Source organism: Nothobranchius furzeri, chromosome 16 (genome assembly GCF_043380555.1).
Source record: "Nothobranchius furzeri strain GRZ-AD chromosome 16, NfurGRZ-RIMD1, whole genome shotgun sequence".
Classification (NCBI taxonomy): domain Eukaryota; kingdom Metazoa; phylum Chordata; class Actinopteri; order Cyprinodontiformes; family Nothobranchiidae; genus Nothobranchius; species Nothobranchius furzeri.
The window spans coordinates 38,076,021-38,097,383 of record NC_091756.1 but is presented as its reverse complement, the minus strand read 5'-3'; the positions used below and the strand labels follow the sequence as shown (position 1 = coordinate 38,097,383).

General features: G+C 42.3%; 1 protein-coding gene across 2 annotated transcripts in view; it reads right to left on the bottom strand.

Moving 5' to 3' along the window:
* afap1l2 (actin filament associated protein 1-like 2) overlaps window positions 1-12,540 on the bottom strand; it is a 67,276-nt gene extending 54,736 nt beyond the window's left edge. The window contains exons 1-2 of one of the 2 annotated variants that reach the window (XM_070545631.1): window positions 12,328-12,540; window positions 10,820-10,868 (exon numbers count right to left, since the gene is read on the bottom strand). In XM_070545631.1, the coding sequence (XP_070401732.1) occupies window positions 10,820-10,868; window positions 12,328-12,375 (97 nt within the window). In that variant the 5' untranslated portion in view covers window positions 12,376-12,540. The remainder of the gene's footprint in view (window positions 1-10,819; window positions 10,869-12,327) is intronic. The other variant, XM_015963138.3, reaches the window with a different exon arrangement.
* Window positions 12,541-21,363: the final 8,823 nt, after the last annotated feature.

The window sequence follows — 21,363 nt, the reverse complement described above, 5'->3', positions numbered from 1 at the left end:
TGTTTGTCTGCATGTTTTCAGATCTCATCATCAACACAGACCACCTAGACCTACCACACAGTCCATCAGTTTATCTTATGACTCATCTGCATGCCCAGCACTTCACCAACAACAGAAATGCAAAAGGTTTTGCCAAACATCAGCTGGTCTGAAGAAAAATTCTCAGTGTTCACTTACAATTAGCGATACACAATATATCGGCATCAATATCGTATCGCTCCGATAAATAAAACTGGGCCGATATTAACAACAGATATTCTCTCCAGTTTGTTTCCATTTCTTTATCTGTTACAGAGGGTGAGGGTGGTGATGTGTATTTGTTTAGTCATTTGATTGTAATCATCTCAGAAGCATCAATGTGTGCGGTGTGTGTACATAATAATGTAAAATTCAGCTTTATAATGTTCATTCTATACAAAATCTGCAGATTTTAGAACATTAATGTCAGTATATTGGTATTGGCAAATATCGGTTATCGGCCATAACAGCGATATTAATATCGGTTATCGGTATCGGCTCAGTGCATCACTACTTACAATAGTAGTTCTGTAGTTTTATGAATGGGTGTAAGAAACTGGTGAAAATGTTATTTTTAGAATGCAAACCTCAAGCAGATGCAGTCATCTGCATTGAAAGTTTAATATTTCAAATATAAAATAAATAATTAAAGGGTACTCCAGCCTTTTGGAGCAATAATTTGTGGATGCAACACCACCATGCGGAGGATTTTAAGCGTTTTCCTGCCTTGCCTGCCCTCTATTTGTGAGAAACAGTCCATCGGACTGCTCCTTTTAATTTTGAGATGTTAAAACCGTTAGCTATTGGGACACTGGAAATATTTCTTGGTAACTGAATGTCCCAAACACTTCAGTTCTTTGAGATTCAGACACTTTTTACCACGGCAAAAAATGTACAAATTTTAGACAGGTTTTCTTCTAAATAATAATAAAATATCCAGCTTAAATAGGGGCAAATGGCTCCTGAGCAGAGAGGTGCTGTTTGGTTGCTTGGCCAAGTGGAATCATCCTTTTGCAAGGAATTCTGTAAAATGTACAAGGCATAACGCTTTAAGGGCTCTTGCAAGTAATATTAAATAACATTTGTTTTATGAAGTTATTCAGGTCTACGGTGAAACTCGAAAAATTCTAATGTGGAGTACAAGTCCATTTATGTCAGTATTGAAACTGAGAGACCATCGAAAGGCTCAGGAACCCTCTGCAGGTGTTCTGGATTCATTAGCTGATTAAAGTGTGACCGTTTAGAATATGAACCTTTTCACAATATTCTCATTTTCTGAGATTTTGAATGTGGGGTTTTCATCAGCTGTAAGCCATAACCATCACAATTATAACAAACAAAGGCTTAAATATCTGGATTCGCATGTAATGAGTCTGTCTCATATGTTAGTTTTACCTTTTAAGTTGAATTACTGACATAAATTAATTTTAGCACCAGTTTCTAACTCTTCGAGTTTCTTCTGTATACGCTAAAAAAGATGTTTGATTTGACAAAATGTCCAGACAAAAATAACATAAAAATACAACAGTAAAACCTAGACATCTGTCATCTGTGTGATATAAGAATAAATGTATTTAAATGTATTGTAAAGATTAGACCTTACATCTGTTACTGACTGAGGGAGCAACTTCATCTAAAAGGGAAGTGGTGACAGAAAGGAGAATTGGGACAGATGACAGAACATCACAGCAACGTTGGTGTACTTTTTACAACGTCAGACTAAAAGGTGCTTTTTCGTCTGCAGACGTGTTCAACTGTAGTGGCAAAACGTCCAAATTTTCACTTTGTTAAAGTCTTCACTGGGACAGGACTTTTTTAAAATGTCTGTTGTCTTTGTTCCCTAGACTCTTTAACAGATTATTCATGCACTTTATGACATGCCAAATATGGTATAAAAGGTATCGTGTGAAACCTCAATAATGTTGGGAAACCAGCAAATAACACCCATAATAGGACAATAACAAGAGGGTACTTTAGCCTAGCACTAGTTTTCTCATGAGTCTGATCAAAACACAACAAATGCTTTGTTCCAGCCTTACATTGTTCCTGTATCAGTAGCAGATAATTAGCTGATGTCGAGACCCAAATAACTGATCAAACACCCGCTTGACTGGCGGTGGATTGTTATTGGCAGCCATTGGTCTGTCTTCCTGGACTGAGCAGCTGAGGCAGAAACTGAGTCGGCTGGTTAAACCAAGCTGTGCTTTAGTATCACTGCTGTAGAAACCAGAGTATACAAAAAAGAAAAAAAAGTTTAGCTTTGGAAATAAAAGAAAGTAAAACTTGAGGTAAAATCCTAATTCCTTGTCTTTGATTAATTTTATATCAAAAGAGTTGGTTCAAATTATTTGGAGCTGGAGTAGTTGGGAGTCGACAGCAGCATAACTGTAGTGGAGGAGTCAGAGCCACACCAGTCAGAGGATCTGGGTCAGCCTGAGTCAAGCTAAGAGATCAAAGCGGCTGTGAATTTCCACCAATTTCATGCAAGCATAATGTTGTGGAGCTTTACTCAATATTGTTTTTACAGCAGATGATTATGCAAACTGGATGATTTTTATTTTACAGCAGTGTTTCACAAGTAATAATAATAAGTAATAATCAGTCTTCAGTGTAAATAACCGTAAACATCCATGATTGTGTCTGACACAAAAGCAACTTAATCTAAAGGTTTGCTCATCAGTTTGAGGAATATTGTTTCTGGAATTGATTCTTCTTCCCGTTAGCCATTAGCATGACGCCTGTACCAACAGAAACCAGACTGAACAATCCCTTTAGGATTCAAATCCATGCTTATAACATTAGTGGTTTAAATACGTGAATATTCTCAAAGAGACTAAAAAAAAACCTTTCCATCTGTTCAAATGTTTAAAAAGTGAATTTTTAGAACAGTGACATTTTCCTTGTGAGTAATTAAATTTAAACAATGACATCTCACAATGTAACTGTATTAAAAACTTGTTTCAAATAAACAAATGAAGTGAAATTTGTTTAATTTGTGCCACAAATTTAGCAGGTTTGTTTTAGAATGATCCATTTCTAAAGCTAAAGAGATGTTTTCTGCCAATAAAATATAAAAATAATTTTTTATTAATTCAAAATGTAGGCAGTTATAATTCCCTGAAGATACATTTGCAACAGTTTCATGGTGATCGTGTAGAGATGGAGCTAAATGCAAGTCAGACATAGTCTTTGTTTATGATGCTGATTTGAATTTAGCCATGAAGGAAAAGTAGTGGCAGTGTCATGGTTCAGGTGTGAGAAACAAGGGTCAGGGTATCCTACGCTGCATCTCTAAGCACCAAATCATTTTTCAAATGGATTTTTTTATTACAGTTTGAAAAATTAATCAGATTTTTTAAGTTTTCCATTAATTATAATTTGTAAGACTAATCAAAATAAACTACAATTGGTGTCAGTAGGTCAAAGCTCAACTCAACTTTAATTTATATAGTGCCTTACAGACAAAGGCATGCCACCAAAGTGCTTTACAGAACAATAAAAGTTAAAAACATTTTAAAAACAAGTTAAAACAAAATAAAAACCAAGAATACAATAAGATCAGATTGCATAAAAGCAATAGGACTAGTTAAAAGCCAGATCATAAAAGTGAGTTTTCAGTCTTGCTTTAAAAACCACCACAGAAGTAGAGGCCTTAATATTCAGTGGAAGGTCATTCCAGAGCTTACTGCCAGCCACGGCGAAAGCCCCATCTCCCCACGTCTTCAGGCGTGACCTCGGGACGGAGAGTAAACAGGTTGTTGTCCGAGCAAAGCGACCGAGCTGGGGCATATGGCTGGAGTAAAGACACCAGGTAAGGTCGCACAAGACCATTCAGCATTTTAAAGACCAATAAAAAGATCTTAAAACAAACTCTCATGTCATCGACCAACCAGTGCAGGGCTGCCAGGACTGCAGTGATATGATCATGTGGGGCTGCAGCTATCGAATATTTTTGTAATCGAGTACTCGATCAAATCTTTTATCGATTAATCGAGTACTCTAATAAATTACCCTTTTGGGTTTGTAAACCATTATATCAAATAGCATGTTATAAAATATGAAAGACCTCTTAAAATGAGCAAGCAATTGCCGGTTATTCTTCAAGTTTTATTCAAAATTAATTTTTACAACTTCAGCACTTCAACTTTACTTCACAGTAAACAAATGCCTGTACAAAAAATAAGTACACAACCTGAGCGGATTTTCCCCTCGCGCGAGAATCCACCAGCACCAGAACCACAGCGCATGCGCAAACATGGCTCGCCAGCTACTACCCTATTAACACACGTCCGTTTTAATTTCGACACTTTTTTTTTCTCACAATAACAAGGATTGTCAAGAAAGCATGTTTGCCGTTGTTATGTCAAATTATACTGATCACAAAACATTTATTTACTTTCTTTTGTTTTCCTCTGCCACTCTCATAAATACCTGTGTCCTCCTGCAGCAACCCAGAGGGACAACAGACATCAATAACACCATAAAAAGTCCGGCGTGTTGTGTAAAAACTGCTATTTTAGCACATTTTTAGGTCCGACATGTTGCTACCAGACACACAGTGTGAGCTGAAACTGAGTGCTACAAATGAAAAAGTCGCACAGTGTTCGCAGAATCTATAGCGGAGCTCCGAGTCCGCTTGCAGAAGTGACATTTACTTGTGGATGTTTCCTGGTCAGGTGCTGCAGCATGGAGGATGTGGTGTTGTGGTAGGCTAAATCCATTTTACAGTATTTACACTGGACTACGTTTTCTGCCTTACGAAGTGAAAAATGGTCCCACACCTTTGACATTTTGTCTTTTTCGCTCTCCACCAGGGTCCACGTTGTCCGCCATGGCTTAAGAGAAAGTTTAATTACATTCGTTACTCGCGTGTGCATTCAGTGCAGTGTGTATGTGTGTCACTTATTTCGGTCCGGGTGAAACATGACCCCGGGCGATTGCAAAGCCATGAATTAATTAAACATGAATTAAATGATGCCTCAAGGCAGAGAATTTGACTCGAGGATTTTTTGTACTCTAATAATTCGAGCTACTCGAATCGTTTCAGCCCTATGATCATGTTTATGCCTTCCTTATAAAAATCTAGCTGCAGCATTCTGGACTAGCTCCAGCCTTGCTAGTGAACCCTGGCTCACGCCGAATAAAAATGAGTTGCAGTAGTCCAAGCATACTGTAATAAAAGCATGAACCACCTTATCAAGATCATGGCGTGGTAACAATGGTTTCAGTTTTGACAAACGGCGTAGATCAAAAAAGGAGGATGAGACCACTCCGTTGATGTGAGTCTCAAAACAAAGTGCACTATCCAGTTTCACACCAAGGTTGGTCCCTGATTTCTCTAGCTGACCATTAAACATCCCACAGTCAATCACAGCGGTATCTGTACAAGAAACCAAATTCATGAACTGGAACTGGAGCAAGTCTGAGTTTTATGGGGATACACGTTTAGATTTTTAGGTTTTATTTTGCATTTCCTCCACAGATCATTGTAAAAGGGAAAAAATACTCTTCCTTCCACTGGTTTTCCTCACAAACTGACAAAAAAATCTAAATCAAAGGAAGCTCAGCATGGCTCCAAATCCTCTTCCTAATCCACCACCGAGCCTGGCCCGCATCTGTCCGTCAAACTCTGTCTCTAATTCCACAATCCTCACAAGACTTCTCCACAAGTCAAAGATTCATAGCGATGACGACAGGATTAAGACAGAAATTAAGCTCAACGAGGCATTGCATAGAATCAAAGTTGACCACATAAAAGCCTCTCCTCAGTTACCATGCCACAGAAACATGGCCAGGAGGGCTGCAGGTAGAGAGAGGACATGTTAACAACTGTGCATGTGTGTGTGATTACAAGTGTGTAAGCTCCTGCATTAAACAGCGTTTCATCAGGAGAGGTGAACCTGCTGAGAGGCAGACAATGCAGGTCCGGTCCCCAGCTACTGTATCCCATAATCAAAGACATGTTTAATGTGCTGAGCGAGAGTGAGACCTTGAGGCCAAAAACCCACACGGAGCCCCCCTCCTGCCACAAAGCAGGAAGAACGTCTTTCTTTTCATCATTTTTACAGCCCAGTTCAGCTTCCTGCATTACCCGCGCTCCCCGTTGGCAAGTTCATAACACATCCAAGGGAACCAGAGGACCTGACTGCCAGCCCTGATGGCCTACATCTGAAGTCTGCTGCTGCTGAGTTTATAACAGGTCAAAGCCTCCGGACCCGCTGACTCCGTTACATCCACGCTGTGCTGAAATGCACCTTTTACAACCAAACTACCCATGGTTCCTGAACCACTTCCTCGCAGGGTGTTTAGAACCGTGGTGCTATTTAGCATCAATGCAACATGAGACTGCATCAAATGTTCACTTCAGTGCATTCCCACATTCAGAGGAAACATGGGGCGACGGTGTAAAGGAATGAGTCACTTTTAACACGAGGAACCAGGACCAGGACCAGGACGGTCTTCTGCTCTACCGATTTGACAGGTCAAAGCAGAGACTGACAACACTGTCAGAAGTAGGATGGCTTGGGCCCAAACTGTTGTTTTTTTCATTTAGGTAACAAGATCATTTATTTCTGGATGATCTGGAAATTTTACAATTAAACACACAGACCAGTTTAAAGCTTCAGTTAGTAGGGATTAAACTATGAAGGCCAGTCTGTTTCAAATGCACAGCCTTTTAGATCTGTTGTGTGTGTGTGTGTGTGTGTGTGTGTGTGTGTGTGTGTGTGTGTGTGTGTGTGTGTGTGTGTGTGTGTGTGTGTGTGTGTGTGTGTATGCACGCAGTACATAGAATGTGAGAAGCTGCACACCAACACGTGCAAACCTGTATAAATGTGGACTTGTAAGAAAAACTCACATGCATGTGAAATAAAACAAAGTTGTGTGTAACATTTCCAACTACATATCTCAGCTTTTCTATTACAAGTGCATCGTTTTCTCGCACGTCTGACTTAAGAAACATTTGTCACAATCAATATGTTTCAGAATAGACAAGCTTGTAGATCTGTTGTGTGTCGTACGACATGAAGTGGGCTCGAAAACTGCGCACGCACACACACACATTCGCGCGCGTGCACACGCACACACACACACACACCATTTTCAAGCTCAAATCATGTTGTACAAACACACACACAACAGATCTACAAGATTGTGCATTTTGAAATAGACTGACTTTCAAATCACCGGGGCGACGGTGGCACAGGAGTTAAGTGCTCGCCCCGTAATCGGAAGGTTGCAGGTTCGGGCCCCGCTCAGTCTGTCGCTGTCGTTGTGTCCTTGGGCAAGACACTTAACCCACGTTGCCTGCTGGTGGTGGTCGGAGGGACTGGTGGCGCCAGTGTTCGGCAGCCTCGCCTCTGTCAGTGCGCCCCAGGGAAGCTGTGGCTACATCGTAGCTCATCCCCACCAGTGTGTGAATGTGTGTGTGAATGGGTGAATGACTGATTGTGTTGTAAAGCACCTTGGGGGGTTCCAAGACTCTAGAAGGCGCTATATCAAATACAGGCCATTTACCATTTCAAATTAAACAGTTAAATAAATAAATGATCAAATGTATTTTGTTTTTGAAATATAAAGAAAAGAAGCTAAGATGACATATCTCTATTTAATGAACCTTTGGGTTTTACAGCTTTTGTTGCATTTAAGAAAGTAGAACCCCGCCGTATCAACCAGAAAGTAAATTCAAATCTCACATTCCTCATAATTCAGCCAGTTTAAAGGCGGAGTGTGTAAGAATATAGTGATAATTTTACAGTGGGAAAATCCCAAAAGAGTCTAATGTTTCAGTCTTTTTGGAAAGAAGGTTATACTGAAACATATTTCATATCTGACACCCTGTGGGGGACTCTCCAGGAGTATGGGGTGGGTGGCTTTCTGTTAAGGGCCATTCAGTTCCTTTACCAGAGGAGCGTGAGTTTGGACCGCATAGCCACTAGTAAGTCGGACCTGTTCCTGGTGAGTGTTGGACTCTGCCAGGGCTGCCCTTTGTCACCAGTTCTGTTCATTACCTTTATGGACAGAATTTCTAGGCACAGCCGTGGTGTGGAGTGTGTCGAGTTTGGTGGCAGGAGAATCTCATCTCTGGTTTTTGCGGATGATGTGGTCCTCTTAGCTTCATCCTGCTCTGACCTTCAGCTCTTGCTGAGTAGGTTCGCGGCCTAATGTGAAGCGGCTGGGATGAGGATCAGCACCTCCAAATCTGAGACCATGGTTCTCGACCGGAAAAGGGTGGCTTGCCAACTCCGGGTTGGGGGAGAGGTCCTACCTCAAGTGGAGGAGTTTAAGTATCTCGGGGTCTTGTTCACGAGTGAGGTTAGGAGGGATCGGGAGATTGACAGGTGGACTGGTTCAGCATCTGCAGTGATGCGAACGCTGAGCCGATCTGTCGTGGTGAAGAGGGAGCTGAGCCAGAAAGCCAGGCTCTTGATTTACCGGTTGATCTACATCCCAATCCTCACCTATGGTCATGAGCTTTGGGTAATGACCGTAAGAACAAGATCGCGGATACAAGTGGCCGAAATGAGTTTCCTCCATAGGGTGGCCGGGCTCAGCCTTAGCGATAGGGTGAGGAGCTTGGACATTCGGGAGGGACCCGGAGTAGAACCGCTGCTCCTCCGGATCGAAAGGAGCCAGTTGAGGTGGTTTGGGCATCTGGTCAGGATGCCTCCTGGACGCCTCCCCGGGGAGGTGTTTCGGGCATGTCCTGCCGGCAGGAGGCCCCCGGGTCGACCCAGGACACGTTGGAGAGGTTACATCTCCAATCTGGTCCGGGAACGCCTTGGGGTCCTGCCGGAGGAGCTGGTGGAGAAGGCCGGGGAGAGGACGGTCTGGAGCTCCCTAGTTGGGATGCTGCCCCCGCGACCCGGACAAGCGGAGAAAGAAGACGACGACGACACATTTCATATCCTGCTGGCGGCTGGGATAGTCAGTTTTTCTCCTTTCAAAACAAAGGAAGGAGGGACGTAACTGTTTACCATCAGTGAGTGCGGGGTTGCCGTGTCTCCTGCTAACTAATACTGCAGCGCCAATAATTGTAATTTGACAACGACCAGCAAAAGGCTCCAGAGTTGTTTAAAGTGGTTGCGGTAACCAAATTTTACCACAGGATGTCATTTTTACTTCATTTCTACATAATGCACCTTTAAACATCCAAAATAGCAATCTGCAACCCTCATGAACACACCTCCTATTATGATATCCTCAAGTTTAGCAAGCTCCAAATGTGGAAAAACAACCTTCTGCTGTTGCAACAATTCAGTCCAAGTGAAATATCAATAAATTAATCCAAAAGGGTTCAAATGAAGGCAACTGGGCTTCTTTGGCTTCTTGAAGACATTTCACCAGACCTGGATGACTGAGGGCCTTCACCAGCATCAATGAATGAAGTGAAGTTTCTTTGTGTGACATAAACAAGGAGCAAAAACAAAGCTAACAAACTATTAGCTCAACAGTAAAACTGATAACTGCATTTCTCTTCATGTTTTTGGTGAATTTTGGAGCTGAAACGATGGGATTCGTTTATTTTAGGTGTCATCAAGAGCCTCGGGCGCTTGTGTGCTAAAAAGAGATTGTGTTACGCTTCACTCAGAGTTTTTAACTTTTAGCCAATTCCATCCTCAAATTTAGAATTGTTCATCTGAAATGTTGGATCCAGGTCAATACATCCCCAACAGAACACAACCGATTCCATACAAGAGAGGAAAATGTGGGTTTGCCTGGTGATTCTATGGGTGAAATCAAGATTTAATATTATAATGAAATCAGTGTTTTATCCTGAAAATGCTGCGACTTATTTAGAAAAGAAGGTGTCCAATACAGGAGAGAATCCCACAAAAATACCACTTGAACGTGTTCTCAATCCGAGGAGGTTTTGGAAAATTAACCTACCTTTCATATAATTTAAAATGTTCTATTATGGGGAAAGTTTAGATATTTTGAAATGGAGCTCTGTGGGAAGACTGTTAACAGCTGATATTTTATTTATATCAAATAACTCTTATATCAAATAACTCTGAGAAGTTCAGTTAAGATTGAGATCAGTTCTGATCAAACATGTGGGCTAACAACTAGTCACAGATGTAACAAAACATCTAAAAACAACTCCAATCCAAAACGTTTTAAAATGTTATAAAATTTACAGTTTATGGATATTCCAGCAGATTATTATTATTACTATTATTAATTAGATCCAGTCAGATGTTCTGCAGGAGCTGGCTAGATTGATTTCTGCAGCAAGTCAACAATGGATTCTGTGCAAATAACCATAAAAAAGAAATGATAAATGACCCGCACTTGTATAACGCCTTTAAGAGTCAGAGAACTCCAAAGCACTTTACACTACAGTGTATCATTCATCCATTCACACACTGGTGGTGATGAGCTACATTGTAGCCACAGCTGCCCTCGGGTACACTGACAGATGTGAGGCTGCTGACGACAGGTGCCACCAGTCCCTCTAAACACCACCAGCGGGCAAGGAGGGTTAAGTGTCTTGCCCAAGAGCACTACATCAGGATTATGTGTTGGAGCCGGGATCAAACCTGCAACCTTCCGATTACTGGACAACCCGCTCTGCCTCCTGAGCTATTGCTGTCCCAATATGCACGGTGGTGTAGTGTAGAAATTAGTGAAATAACTTGTATGAATTGTTGCGCACTTTTGAGATCAACCAGTAAAATAAGCAGCAGCTTTTCTTCCAGTGAATAGTAATCTCAATTTCTCCAAACTGAGGTTGTTCAATGAGGCTATAAGTGTTTGTAATCTTTCTGAAGAAAACCAAATTCAAAGGTGTGAACTTTACCAGTAAAACGTGTCTGGTGAAGAGGATGTCTTCCACCATGCGGTGGCATCTGAGGACAAATGTGGCAGAGTCAGTTAGGATTTGAAGAACACTGTTTTCCAACAATGGTTCTGAAACATGAGCAACGAAAGCTGAAAGGTCAGTCCGGCAAAACAAAAACTGCAGGTGGTTCCACTAATCTGATCTAGTTTTCTGGCACAAGGTGTGAGAATGCGAGGCCTCGGCTGCTGGGCTGCTCCTCAGGACAACACCCTAAACCTGCCAGGTTTCATCAACATGCAGCTTATCATATCAGGGAGCGTTCCCTCATTGTCGTGACTTTCCTAAAGTTTTCCTTGCATCCTACCCCCTCCTCTACTGCCTGCCTGAGGCGTGTTAGTATCTAATTTACTGTCCTGGTGATGCTGCTCACAGCTGCCAAAGGGGTCCACACCAGTTTCTGTATGTCATTCCCGACACACCAGCCTCTTTTCCTGCAGATCTACTTTTCCAGGTGCAGGATTCCTGCCCTCCAGCTGACTCTATGAATTCATGGGATTCCTATTGGTGGCGTGCTGCCTCAACCAGCCAGTTTCACAGCTGATTTAAATATCAGGTTTTGCTTTAAGTGAAACTCCAGGCTATTTATGAGGTTTCAAAGACAATGTCTCCCAATTGCTTTCATGTAAATGCTCTTATGTGACCATAAAATGATTTTGTTGCTTAGGTTTCATTATAATACAACTCAAATTAGTCTTTTTGGAGCTATAAATAACATTTTAGAGATGTTTTACCCACCCAGTTAAGAAAACAGACCCATTTTATTAAAATAAACGATGGTAAGGTGTAATAAATTGTTTAATGAGGTCACTGTTTCAGAGCAGTCAGGAAACATGGTGCACACAGAAACACCTCTGCATCTATGTACTCTGGAGCGTGTGGGGGTAAACAGACTGGTCTGTGTGGTCAGCTGGTGAACAGGAATGTGGAAGATAGACTGTTTTCTTTCAAACTGCGGTGATTCCACGCTACTCCAACTGGTTGACCATTGTTCCCAGTCCAACCAGACCAGTGAGGGCTTCTCAGTGTCCCGTAGAGCCTCTGCATTTGACAAAGCAGCTGTCAGTCACTGTTTTGGCTCTCTGTCAAGTATTAAGCTGCTCATCCTTCATAATAAATAAAGGAATGTTATGTCAACAGCGTTGGAGTTTATTAGCTGCCACATCAGAGGCAGTTTTACCACCAACCACACAGCCATGGATAATCATCAGATGGTGAAAGTGGAGTTTGCTTCCTGCGGATCACAAGTTTTGGGTGCTTTAATGGGCAGGTGTCAGACCAATCACAGCTAAATGCAGCTCACCTTGAGAGGGCTTCACCTGCTGCAGATCCGAAGTACAAAAGTTGTTCTTTACACTCAGAACTGTGTGAATGTTTACTTTCACTGCGTTGGCCCAAACAAAATGCATCCACTTCAACGGAAGAAAACAGCCAATTTCTCGTGTTTATTCGCAGAAATCTCCACCTACCTTTGTGCTTCTCCATTCGGGCACCTTCACTCGCTTTACCCCGCTCATAAAATGAAACGATCCCAAAAGTTTCTGAGGAAAGTGCACGGCAAACTTTGGCGGAATGCAACAAGAACCTCTCGCAGTCAGCGACACACTGACCGATCACTATTACACACTGGTGAGACGGAACAACAGCGCTTCCCACTTCTTCTTCCTCCTCCTCTTCCTCCTCCCTCTCCAGCCAGTCTGCTCCGCAGCATCCAGACAGAAACAAGCAATTCCCGTTTCTTCACGGTGCACACCCTCATTAGAGAGTCATTCAGACATTCCCGGTGGTCTCGTAGCAAAACAGAAGCTGATCAACGCGTTTTATGCGTTAAACAGCTGTTGAATCAGACCAAATCAGATCTTTAAGGGATAGTTCAGATCTGGAAGGGGAGACAGAGGCTAATGAACATAAACATTTTCTGATGTTTGAACTACAACCCCAGTTTGGAGACATGATTGATAAGCTAGTGGCTAGTCTGAGTGGAGCCAATTAAGACCTACTGGATTGTCACCATCTTAAACCCAACAAACATTGGTCCAACGCCAACGTGGTGTCCACGTCCAAAAATGGTGGCAGTAGGATGGCCCGAATTTATAAAAAATATATAACAGAACATGTCTTAAAAACCCATTCAGATAAATGTGAGCATGCCTACAGTTATATGTATATTAGTTATTTTGACAATTAGTTACGTGTAGTTAAACATAGCATGCCAGCAAATATTGGTCCGACGGCAACGTTGTGTCCACGGTAGGGGTTGTATGAACTAGTCGACTAGTCGACTTCACGGCTCTGTAGTGACTTTTTATGCCTGTCATTGACCACTCGCTGTCACGTGATAATGACTGACAAGATGCATTCCTCCAGCAGGTGATGAGCCCCTGCGTCGGGAGGCGGAGGCGACGTGCTGTGCCAGAGCGTCGGTACTGACACCGGCGGTAAAACGGACATTTAACCAAACTGTGACCTTTTCCCTCTTGCAATTTTACCTTCCCCTCACCCCCATCCTAATCTTAACCAGTTTGCGCATGCAAAGCTCTGATCGTTGACGCGCTCCAGACATCTGCGTCCTGAGCACCGCCAAATCAGGTGTCACCACCTCAAAAACAAATTAAACACGCGTTCATGTTGGCTCATTTCCTTTCATGTTTCCTGTCTGTTATTTGTGCCTGATGCGTTTCGCTGCTGCGGCGCGAGGCTCTTCACCTGTTTTGTTCTCCGGTGACGGCGCACCCCCAAAATTCCACTATCTCCGCTCCGCTCCAGCACGAACTCCGCAGCAAAAACGGTCCCGTTGTAGTCGGCCGGCGAGCAGCGGCACTCCGCTGTTTTTGTGGTCGGTAGATCTTTTAGAACTGCAGTTCAAAGGTAACTCATGAGGTGAATATATATGAACCCAGGTAGCAGTTTCTCTTTAGGACTGAGAGGAGATGCAGGAAGATAATAAACAGACAGGGCAGAAAAATTGTCAAATAAAAACAAGTTTGTTTTTGTACCTGGTGGTTGTAACAAACAGACACCATTGGAGGTAATCAGAAGTGAGGAACATAAAATAAAATGAACATTTAGAGCAGCAGCAACTCTGAGAGGCTGCAGGCGCATCAGTGAGTTTGTGGCCGCTGCGCAGGGGGAGGGGGGAGAGGGCTGAAGTAGGATGCAGAAACTACCGTTGTCAAAAGAGATGTGTTAACTTAGAAAATGTGGGCGCAATTTTAATTGTCAAAAACTCCAGCGAACCTAGCGACCCCACCCCCCACCCCCCCGCTTCAGGTGTATGACGTCATCAACGACTAGTCGAAGTCGACTTGATTTTCATTACTTGACTGTTGACTTAAAAAAAATTAAGTCGTGCAACCCCTAGTCCACGGCCAAAAATTGTCGCGGTAGGACCCTACAAAACAAAACATTGGTCTGGCGGCGACGTGGTGTCCACGGTCAAAAACGATCACGGTAGGACGGTCCAATTTTGAAAAAAAAAAATTAACATAACATTTCCTGGCTGCGCAGTGGAACAGTGGTTAGAGCTGCTGCCTTGCAGCGAGAACGTCCTGGGTTCGCTTCCCGGCCTGGGATCTTTCTGCGTGGAGTTTGCATGTTCTCTACTCTCACCAGGAAAGAGTTCGACACAATGTGGACCAAGCTCTGAGACTGATTATAGACGGACCTAACAGCCCGTATCAGAGGCTTAAAATATCCTTTGGGGAATGTTCCCTAAAGTTTACACTTTGTAACCTTCAGAAAGCCTTTAGGGAACGCGGCATTTATTAAACCATTATCAAGTGAATTGATTTTTAGATTAGAAGTGTTGTAAGATGACAGCAATCTGCTCTGGTCTTTATTCACATATAATTAACTAGAAGTTAGCTGTTTCTCAAAACTGAGGTTGTTCCATCAGTTGGTGTTCACAACACTTCCATAAAACCCCATTCCAAAACGTTCCAAATAACCAGAGGGAATTTTGATTTATTTTTTCAGCCAAAAACATCTGTAAAGCCTAACGTTTAGTTTATTAATGGGGAAGGTTAAGAGACGTTGACTTTTCCAGCTCTCACGTGGACTCAACTCAGACACTGATCTTTAAACAGCCTTTTCTTTGTCTCACGCAGCTGAAAAGATAAGTTTGCAGTTTTAACAATCGAGCACCCCCGTGGGAGATCCATGACCGGGTGGAGGTATGAGAAGAATTTCCAGCAACACAACACACTCCTGGAAGATGGAGGATTCCAGCGTTTCGTACGAGGCTTTACCTGGATCCTGTACTTAAGTAGGGAGAGGACACACACTCACACACACACAGAGATAACTGGTTATTTAATGCAGCCTAGACAGGGATAATTATTATGTGTCTCTCTGCACAAGATCAAGTCCAGAGCAGCTACTTGTCTTGAGATTTAGTTTAAAACACTCACTCACTCACTCACACACACACACACACACACACACACACACACACACACACATACACACACACACACACTCACACTCACAAACACACGCACGCACGCACACACACACACTCACACTCACACTCACACACACATACACACACATACACACACACACACACACACACACACACACACACACACACACACACACACACACACACACACACACACACACACACACACACACGCACACACACACTCAAACACTCACACTCACACTCACATTCACAAACACACGCATGCACGCACACACATGAACACACAAAAACAAAGCCACACACGGTTGTTTGGATTTTATATAATCTGATTTTGGCTTTCTTTCCAAATTGAGACCAAGAGATTAGATTGGAACATGTTTTATTTCTCTTTCAGATGACATCGTGAACACAAACTCCACCGCTGAGGTTCTGTGGTGGAGAAACGTTGCAGACTTTACAGAACGCCTTCAGAAGAGGGATTGCAACACCCGATGAATAGGAACCGTTTCAGAGAAACCAGAGACATTTCAGACATGCATCAAATAAACTTCATACTACAGTAAATAATGTCTGAAACCTCTCCTCTAAAGTATTTTATCAAATACTGTGTCGATAATGAGTCTTGTGACCCAGAGGAGCTGCTGAGCAACAGGGAAAGAGTCTCCAGGAAGGGAGATGGGAGTCACTGGGGAGTTTCCAGAAGGCAGATCCTATCACACCTCCACATAATCACCCTGCTAGCTTCCAACCGCACCAGAAAACACTAAGACCCCTTCTGCTTCTGTCTTCCTGGTCGTCTGTGTGCAGCAGTCAGGTGAAACAGGAGAGACAGATAGGTTCTGCAGGTCCTGGCTGTGGATGAACCAACATTAACCCTAAACCCTAGGGTCCCCCAGGTGGGGGACTCTGGGATATTAGTTCCTTAACAGGCCCAAAACAACCCTCACACTACAGAAGAAATAATAATAATTTCCATCAAACTAATCAGCAAACTCAGCACTGCAAGGTTATCTAAACTATTTTTCCCATTAAATACCATTTTTACCATTTTTCGAGGAATAGGCTTCAAAATAGGTGCAGGGCTTAAGACCCAAACAAAATATCAAAAATTACTCCTGCACTGCTGGTCTGAAGCTCTTAGAGTTCATTTTGGAATGAAGAACACCATCTTGTTGGCATAACTGACAACATGGGGATGTTTCTGCACAACCCAAGCCAGACAACTTTTCAGCTTTCTTATCAAAACACTTCAGGGGTACTTCCGAGTTAGAAAATGCTCATGAAATACGTATGTGGAGTAACCAGGGAGGTAGGTTTTAACTGTTGCAAATCTGCAACGCCTGCCTCCAGAGGGTTAAAAGCATACTTTTCTCTGTGCAAGAAGAAAAACTTTTCAAGATATTTATGTTTTATATTCCTGTGAGGTCATGACCTTTATTTAACCTGGTAAAAACAGCGTGTGCCATGGCCAAAGGCAAGGCCTTTTGAAGGAGGAGAGTTAGCTGTAACATAAAACAAAAACAAAATAACACAAATTAGACAAAATAAATGCTCCCATTTCACAGCATTCTGGTGTATTTATGAGGGCTGCATTCCATTTAGAGGAACTTCTGCTTTATACACATTTTTCACAGAACTGTAACTGCAGAAGTGGTATGCAGCCCTCAACAACACACCTGCTACTTCCCCACATTGACCATTTAAAGGTTGAACATGGAACAACTGAATAAAAAGCTCAATAAAAAAATAATACAACAGAGCATTTACAGATGTGCAGAACAAAGGTACAGTATTTCCTTTAAAAGCTATAATTTTAATTAAAAAATTATCCTATATTTATTTTGATGGGCACAACACTGGGTTTATGTTTACATCTACCAGCCAATAGAGGGCACCATTGCGAGCTGTCAAACACTCCGCTCAGCACAGCCAGGCTGACACTGTGGAAAATGGCGGATTAAGCAAGTCAAGCAGCCTCTGAGCCCTGAAGATGTTGTTGTCCTTCTCAGAAGAAGAGAGGCCATAAAACATCTAAAACCAGAGTGAGTTTAGGTGAAGCTGCAATAGATGGACCCAAATAAATAATTTCACGTATCTGTAGCGAAACTGGAAACCTCCTGTCGTTGTAACTACAACCTGCACACACTAGATGTTGCTTTGGTGTTCATGTTCAATATTTCACCTTTAACCACCAGAGGTGTGGACTTGAGTCACATGACTTGGACTTGAGTCAGACTTGAGTCATTATTTTTGACTGCTGACTTGACTTGATAAAATCTATAAAGAATTACGACTTCACTCGGACTTGAACGCCAATGACTTGCGACTTGAATCGACTTGCATCTGTTGACTTGATGATGACTTGAGCATATCTGATATTTTAGCACAAAAGTGGCACGACATGGAGAAAAATCATAAATCATTCTTCGTTCTGGGTTTGATGTGCTGCTAAATGCAGCAGCACTTTGTTTATAATCAGTTTCAGTTGCACTTCCTGCTTGTTTGAGCAAATAAATGAAGCTTTAAGAAGCTTTATTTCTGGAGTTTATTTATTATCATTGTCATTAAACAGCAATTTGACCGATGACTTGATTATCACTTGAAAATTCAAAGTTAAGGACTTGGATTTGACTTGGACTTCCACATCATTGACTTTGGACTTGACTTGGACTTGGTTGTCTTTGACTTGGACTTGACTCGAGACTTGACTGGAAAAACTTGTGACTTACTTGTGACTTGCAGGGCTGTGACTTGGTCACACCTCTGTTAACCACCAACAGGACAAATTCTAGTGAGTTGTTGAACTAGCGTTTAAACGGTTAAAGACAGCATCTCTACGCACGTAAGAAAGAAACAAACACAAATAAACAAACGAGTTCAGAACCATTTGAGGGAAGAACTAACTTTAGATGTTCATGAAGTTTTGGTGATGAAGACAGGAATCTGTTGAGCTGGCACATCTTCATACTCAATGCTCCAAATCCTGCGAATGATGACAGCACACAATTAGTAAAAGTCAAGGTAATCCTTTTTACTCCTAAGGGACGATGTAGAGCGGACAGCACTAATCCAGAGTAAAGAGAAAAATATCTACAAGCATGTTTAAAGCTAAACATATAAAACAACAGGACAGGGTCACCGAGAACCACCAGGACAAAAGAAAATGGGTTAAAAAATTCTAGTTATACCAGCATGTTGGTTTATGCTGAGGAGACTCTGAATGAAGTCGGTTTTTGCAGGTTTGGTTCTCACGTGTGGTTTTTTTTCTTACCATTATCAACAGAGATACTGAAGTAAGCTCACACGGGAAATGTTGAGATGTTGATGATAGTGCGGGGCGACAGTGGCAAAGGAGTTAAGTGCTCACCCCGCAATCGGAAGGTTGCAGGTTTGAGCCCCGCTCAGTCTGTCGCTGTCGTTGTGTCCTTGGGCAAGACACTTAACCCACGTTGCCTGCTGGTGGTGGTCGGAGGGACCGGTGGCGCCAGTGCTCGGCAGCCTCGCCTCTGTCAGTGCGCCCCAGGACAGCTGTGGCCACATCGTAGCTCATCCCCACCAGTGTGTGAATGTGTGTGTGAATGGGTGAATGACTGATTATGTTGTAAAGCGCCTTGGGGGGTTCCAGGACTCTAGAAGGCGCTATATCAAATACAGGCCATTTACCATTTACAAAGTTTACAAGTTTGGTGAAAATCTTCTGACATCAGTATTTTGCAGCCTTTCTGCACGGAGCAAGCATGTCATCCCCTTGCACGTGTGGATTTCCCCGGTTTCCTCCCACAGACCAAAAACAAGCTTCTTAGGTTAGTGACTCTGAATTTTCTCTAGGTGTAAGTGTGTGATTGGTTGTTTTTCTCTGTGTGTTTCTGTGAGGGATTGCCAAACTGTCCAGCATGTCCCCTTCCTTTAGTCTAGCGACCACTGGAGATGGACATTTGCTCCCCATAACCCAACTGAGAAAAGTGTTTCAGATAATGCAAAGATAGTTCGGTTTACATGAAAATGAGAGAAGATGAATAAAAACATTTTCAGCCACCTGAAGGGAAACTGGAGTGGATTGCATTCATCGGGGACTTAAACCTGATTTTGGGCAGATCACGTCTTTCTTTGGAGAGCGGATGATGTCAGTTCTAAGCCCTGATTAGGTGGTGTGAGTGTGAACGGCTTGACGGTTGAGTATGATGTGAAAACAGGGGTGGTCTGTTAGCCCACAGCTAAATAATGGTCTTTTTAATCCATCAGGGGGAATTCCTTTTGTGCAGCAGACCCACAGAGGCCCCTGGCCGTCAGCTAGAAGGCCTTCTGCCCTCAGCTCCGATAGTTCAGGGACATCCTGAGATATTTACAATTACAGACAAAAGGTGCAGCAACTTAAACAAAGGAGCAACAGATACTTGAGTTTAGGAGTGAAAGGCGCAACTGTGGACTACTCTTCCATCCTACTGCTGACTAAAACACAAAAAGCATTCCTCAGCTGTGAGTCAGAGCAGAAAGGTCACAGACTCAACCCCAAATAAGCCCTGAACCCCTCTTTGATTCAGTGGTACCTTCCACGTTTTCACACACTTCCTAAATTACCTCAAAGGAGACCTTCCATCTATATTGGTATTTTTATCTAATCTAATCCAAACCAAGCGCTTTCTCTGATTATGCTGGGTACGCTCCTAAAGAGAGAAGAACCTGCTGACTCTGGACTACCTCCCGGTTCTTCTAATAACATTTGGGCCAAGAATGCAGAGGGCACCAGCACCAGACACACTACACCTTGTGAAGATGGAGCCTCTTATCCTGCGCCGCAGAGACATGTGCACCTGACTAAACGCCAGCAGGCTCTCCAGCTGGTGTATGTGGAGCGGGGGGGGAATGTGAAGTCACAGCATAATAATATTGTTTTTGGTTCATGCGCGATCAGGTTAACAGCAACCTCGGTGGAAAACAAACAGTGGCTCATCAGATTTCAAAGCACGATGTGGGTGACTTGCGCTGAGAAAATGTTCCAGTAATCATTTAGAGATGTCTTGAATTCTGCAAAATTTTGAAAGATAAGATGCTAATTTTCCTGCAATGAGGCAAAAGAATTATTGTGGCTTTTGGTGAAATTATGTTATCAAATTCTAAATGAGTGATATAGTATAGGTTAATAATGCCAAACTGAACTATTACTGTTACATTAAAGTGTAAAAGCAAATGATGGTTATGTCTGAACTAAACAGGATTTATGAAACTTCTCTAATTTTCCATCCTTCTGTTAAAATAGTGATTACTCAAATTAAAGAAAGGCTTGTGTCGGTGCTTGTGCTGAATGCTTGTGCAAGAACAAAAGTGTAGGATTTCTAATTGAGGTGAGTGCATTTTATTTCTGTATGTTCCGCAGTGCAACACTGCCATCCACAGGTGCTTTGATAATAGTGCTGAAAACGTTCTAGCTCAGCAGCTGGCTCTGGCAAGCTCATCCATCACATCTCAGGTAGGTCAGCTCCCAGAGACCCAACACAGAGCGCTTTCATAGGAGTTTCTTCAAATGTAAAAATATTTGGTTTTGAATACTTTTTTCAACATCTGGTTTGGACACATTCTTCATGCCGTGTTGGACTAAAATTGAAAAATTATTAACTAAAGGTTTTAAAGATATTCTCTTCAAACCTTAGCTGCCTTTTCAATCGGTTATTGTTAAAGGACTTGACTTAATATGCGAAAAGACAGAAAATGTCTAAAAAGTAATTTGAAACAAAACAACAAACCCAATACTAAGAGAAAAACAAAAAGGCCAAGTGTGCCCATTTCTTTCTCATTTTTGTTTTATTTGTGGAATCATAAAGCTGCAATGACAAATTTGGAAAACAAATTTGCTTAAAACATTTTTTTCATGCCTCTTAATAACTAACTCAAAAAATGCATGTCCTAACCCTTACCCCAACCTCAACCCTAACCATAACCCTAAAACAAACATAAAAATCGTGCTGCACAGAGTAATTTCATAAATTATGCAAAACATACCTCCTAGATGCCTCCTCCCTGGTGAGGTTGTCTGGGCTCGTCCAACCGGGAGGAAGCCTAAAGGTAGAACCAGGACTCGTTG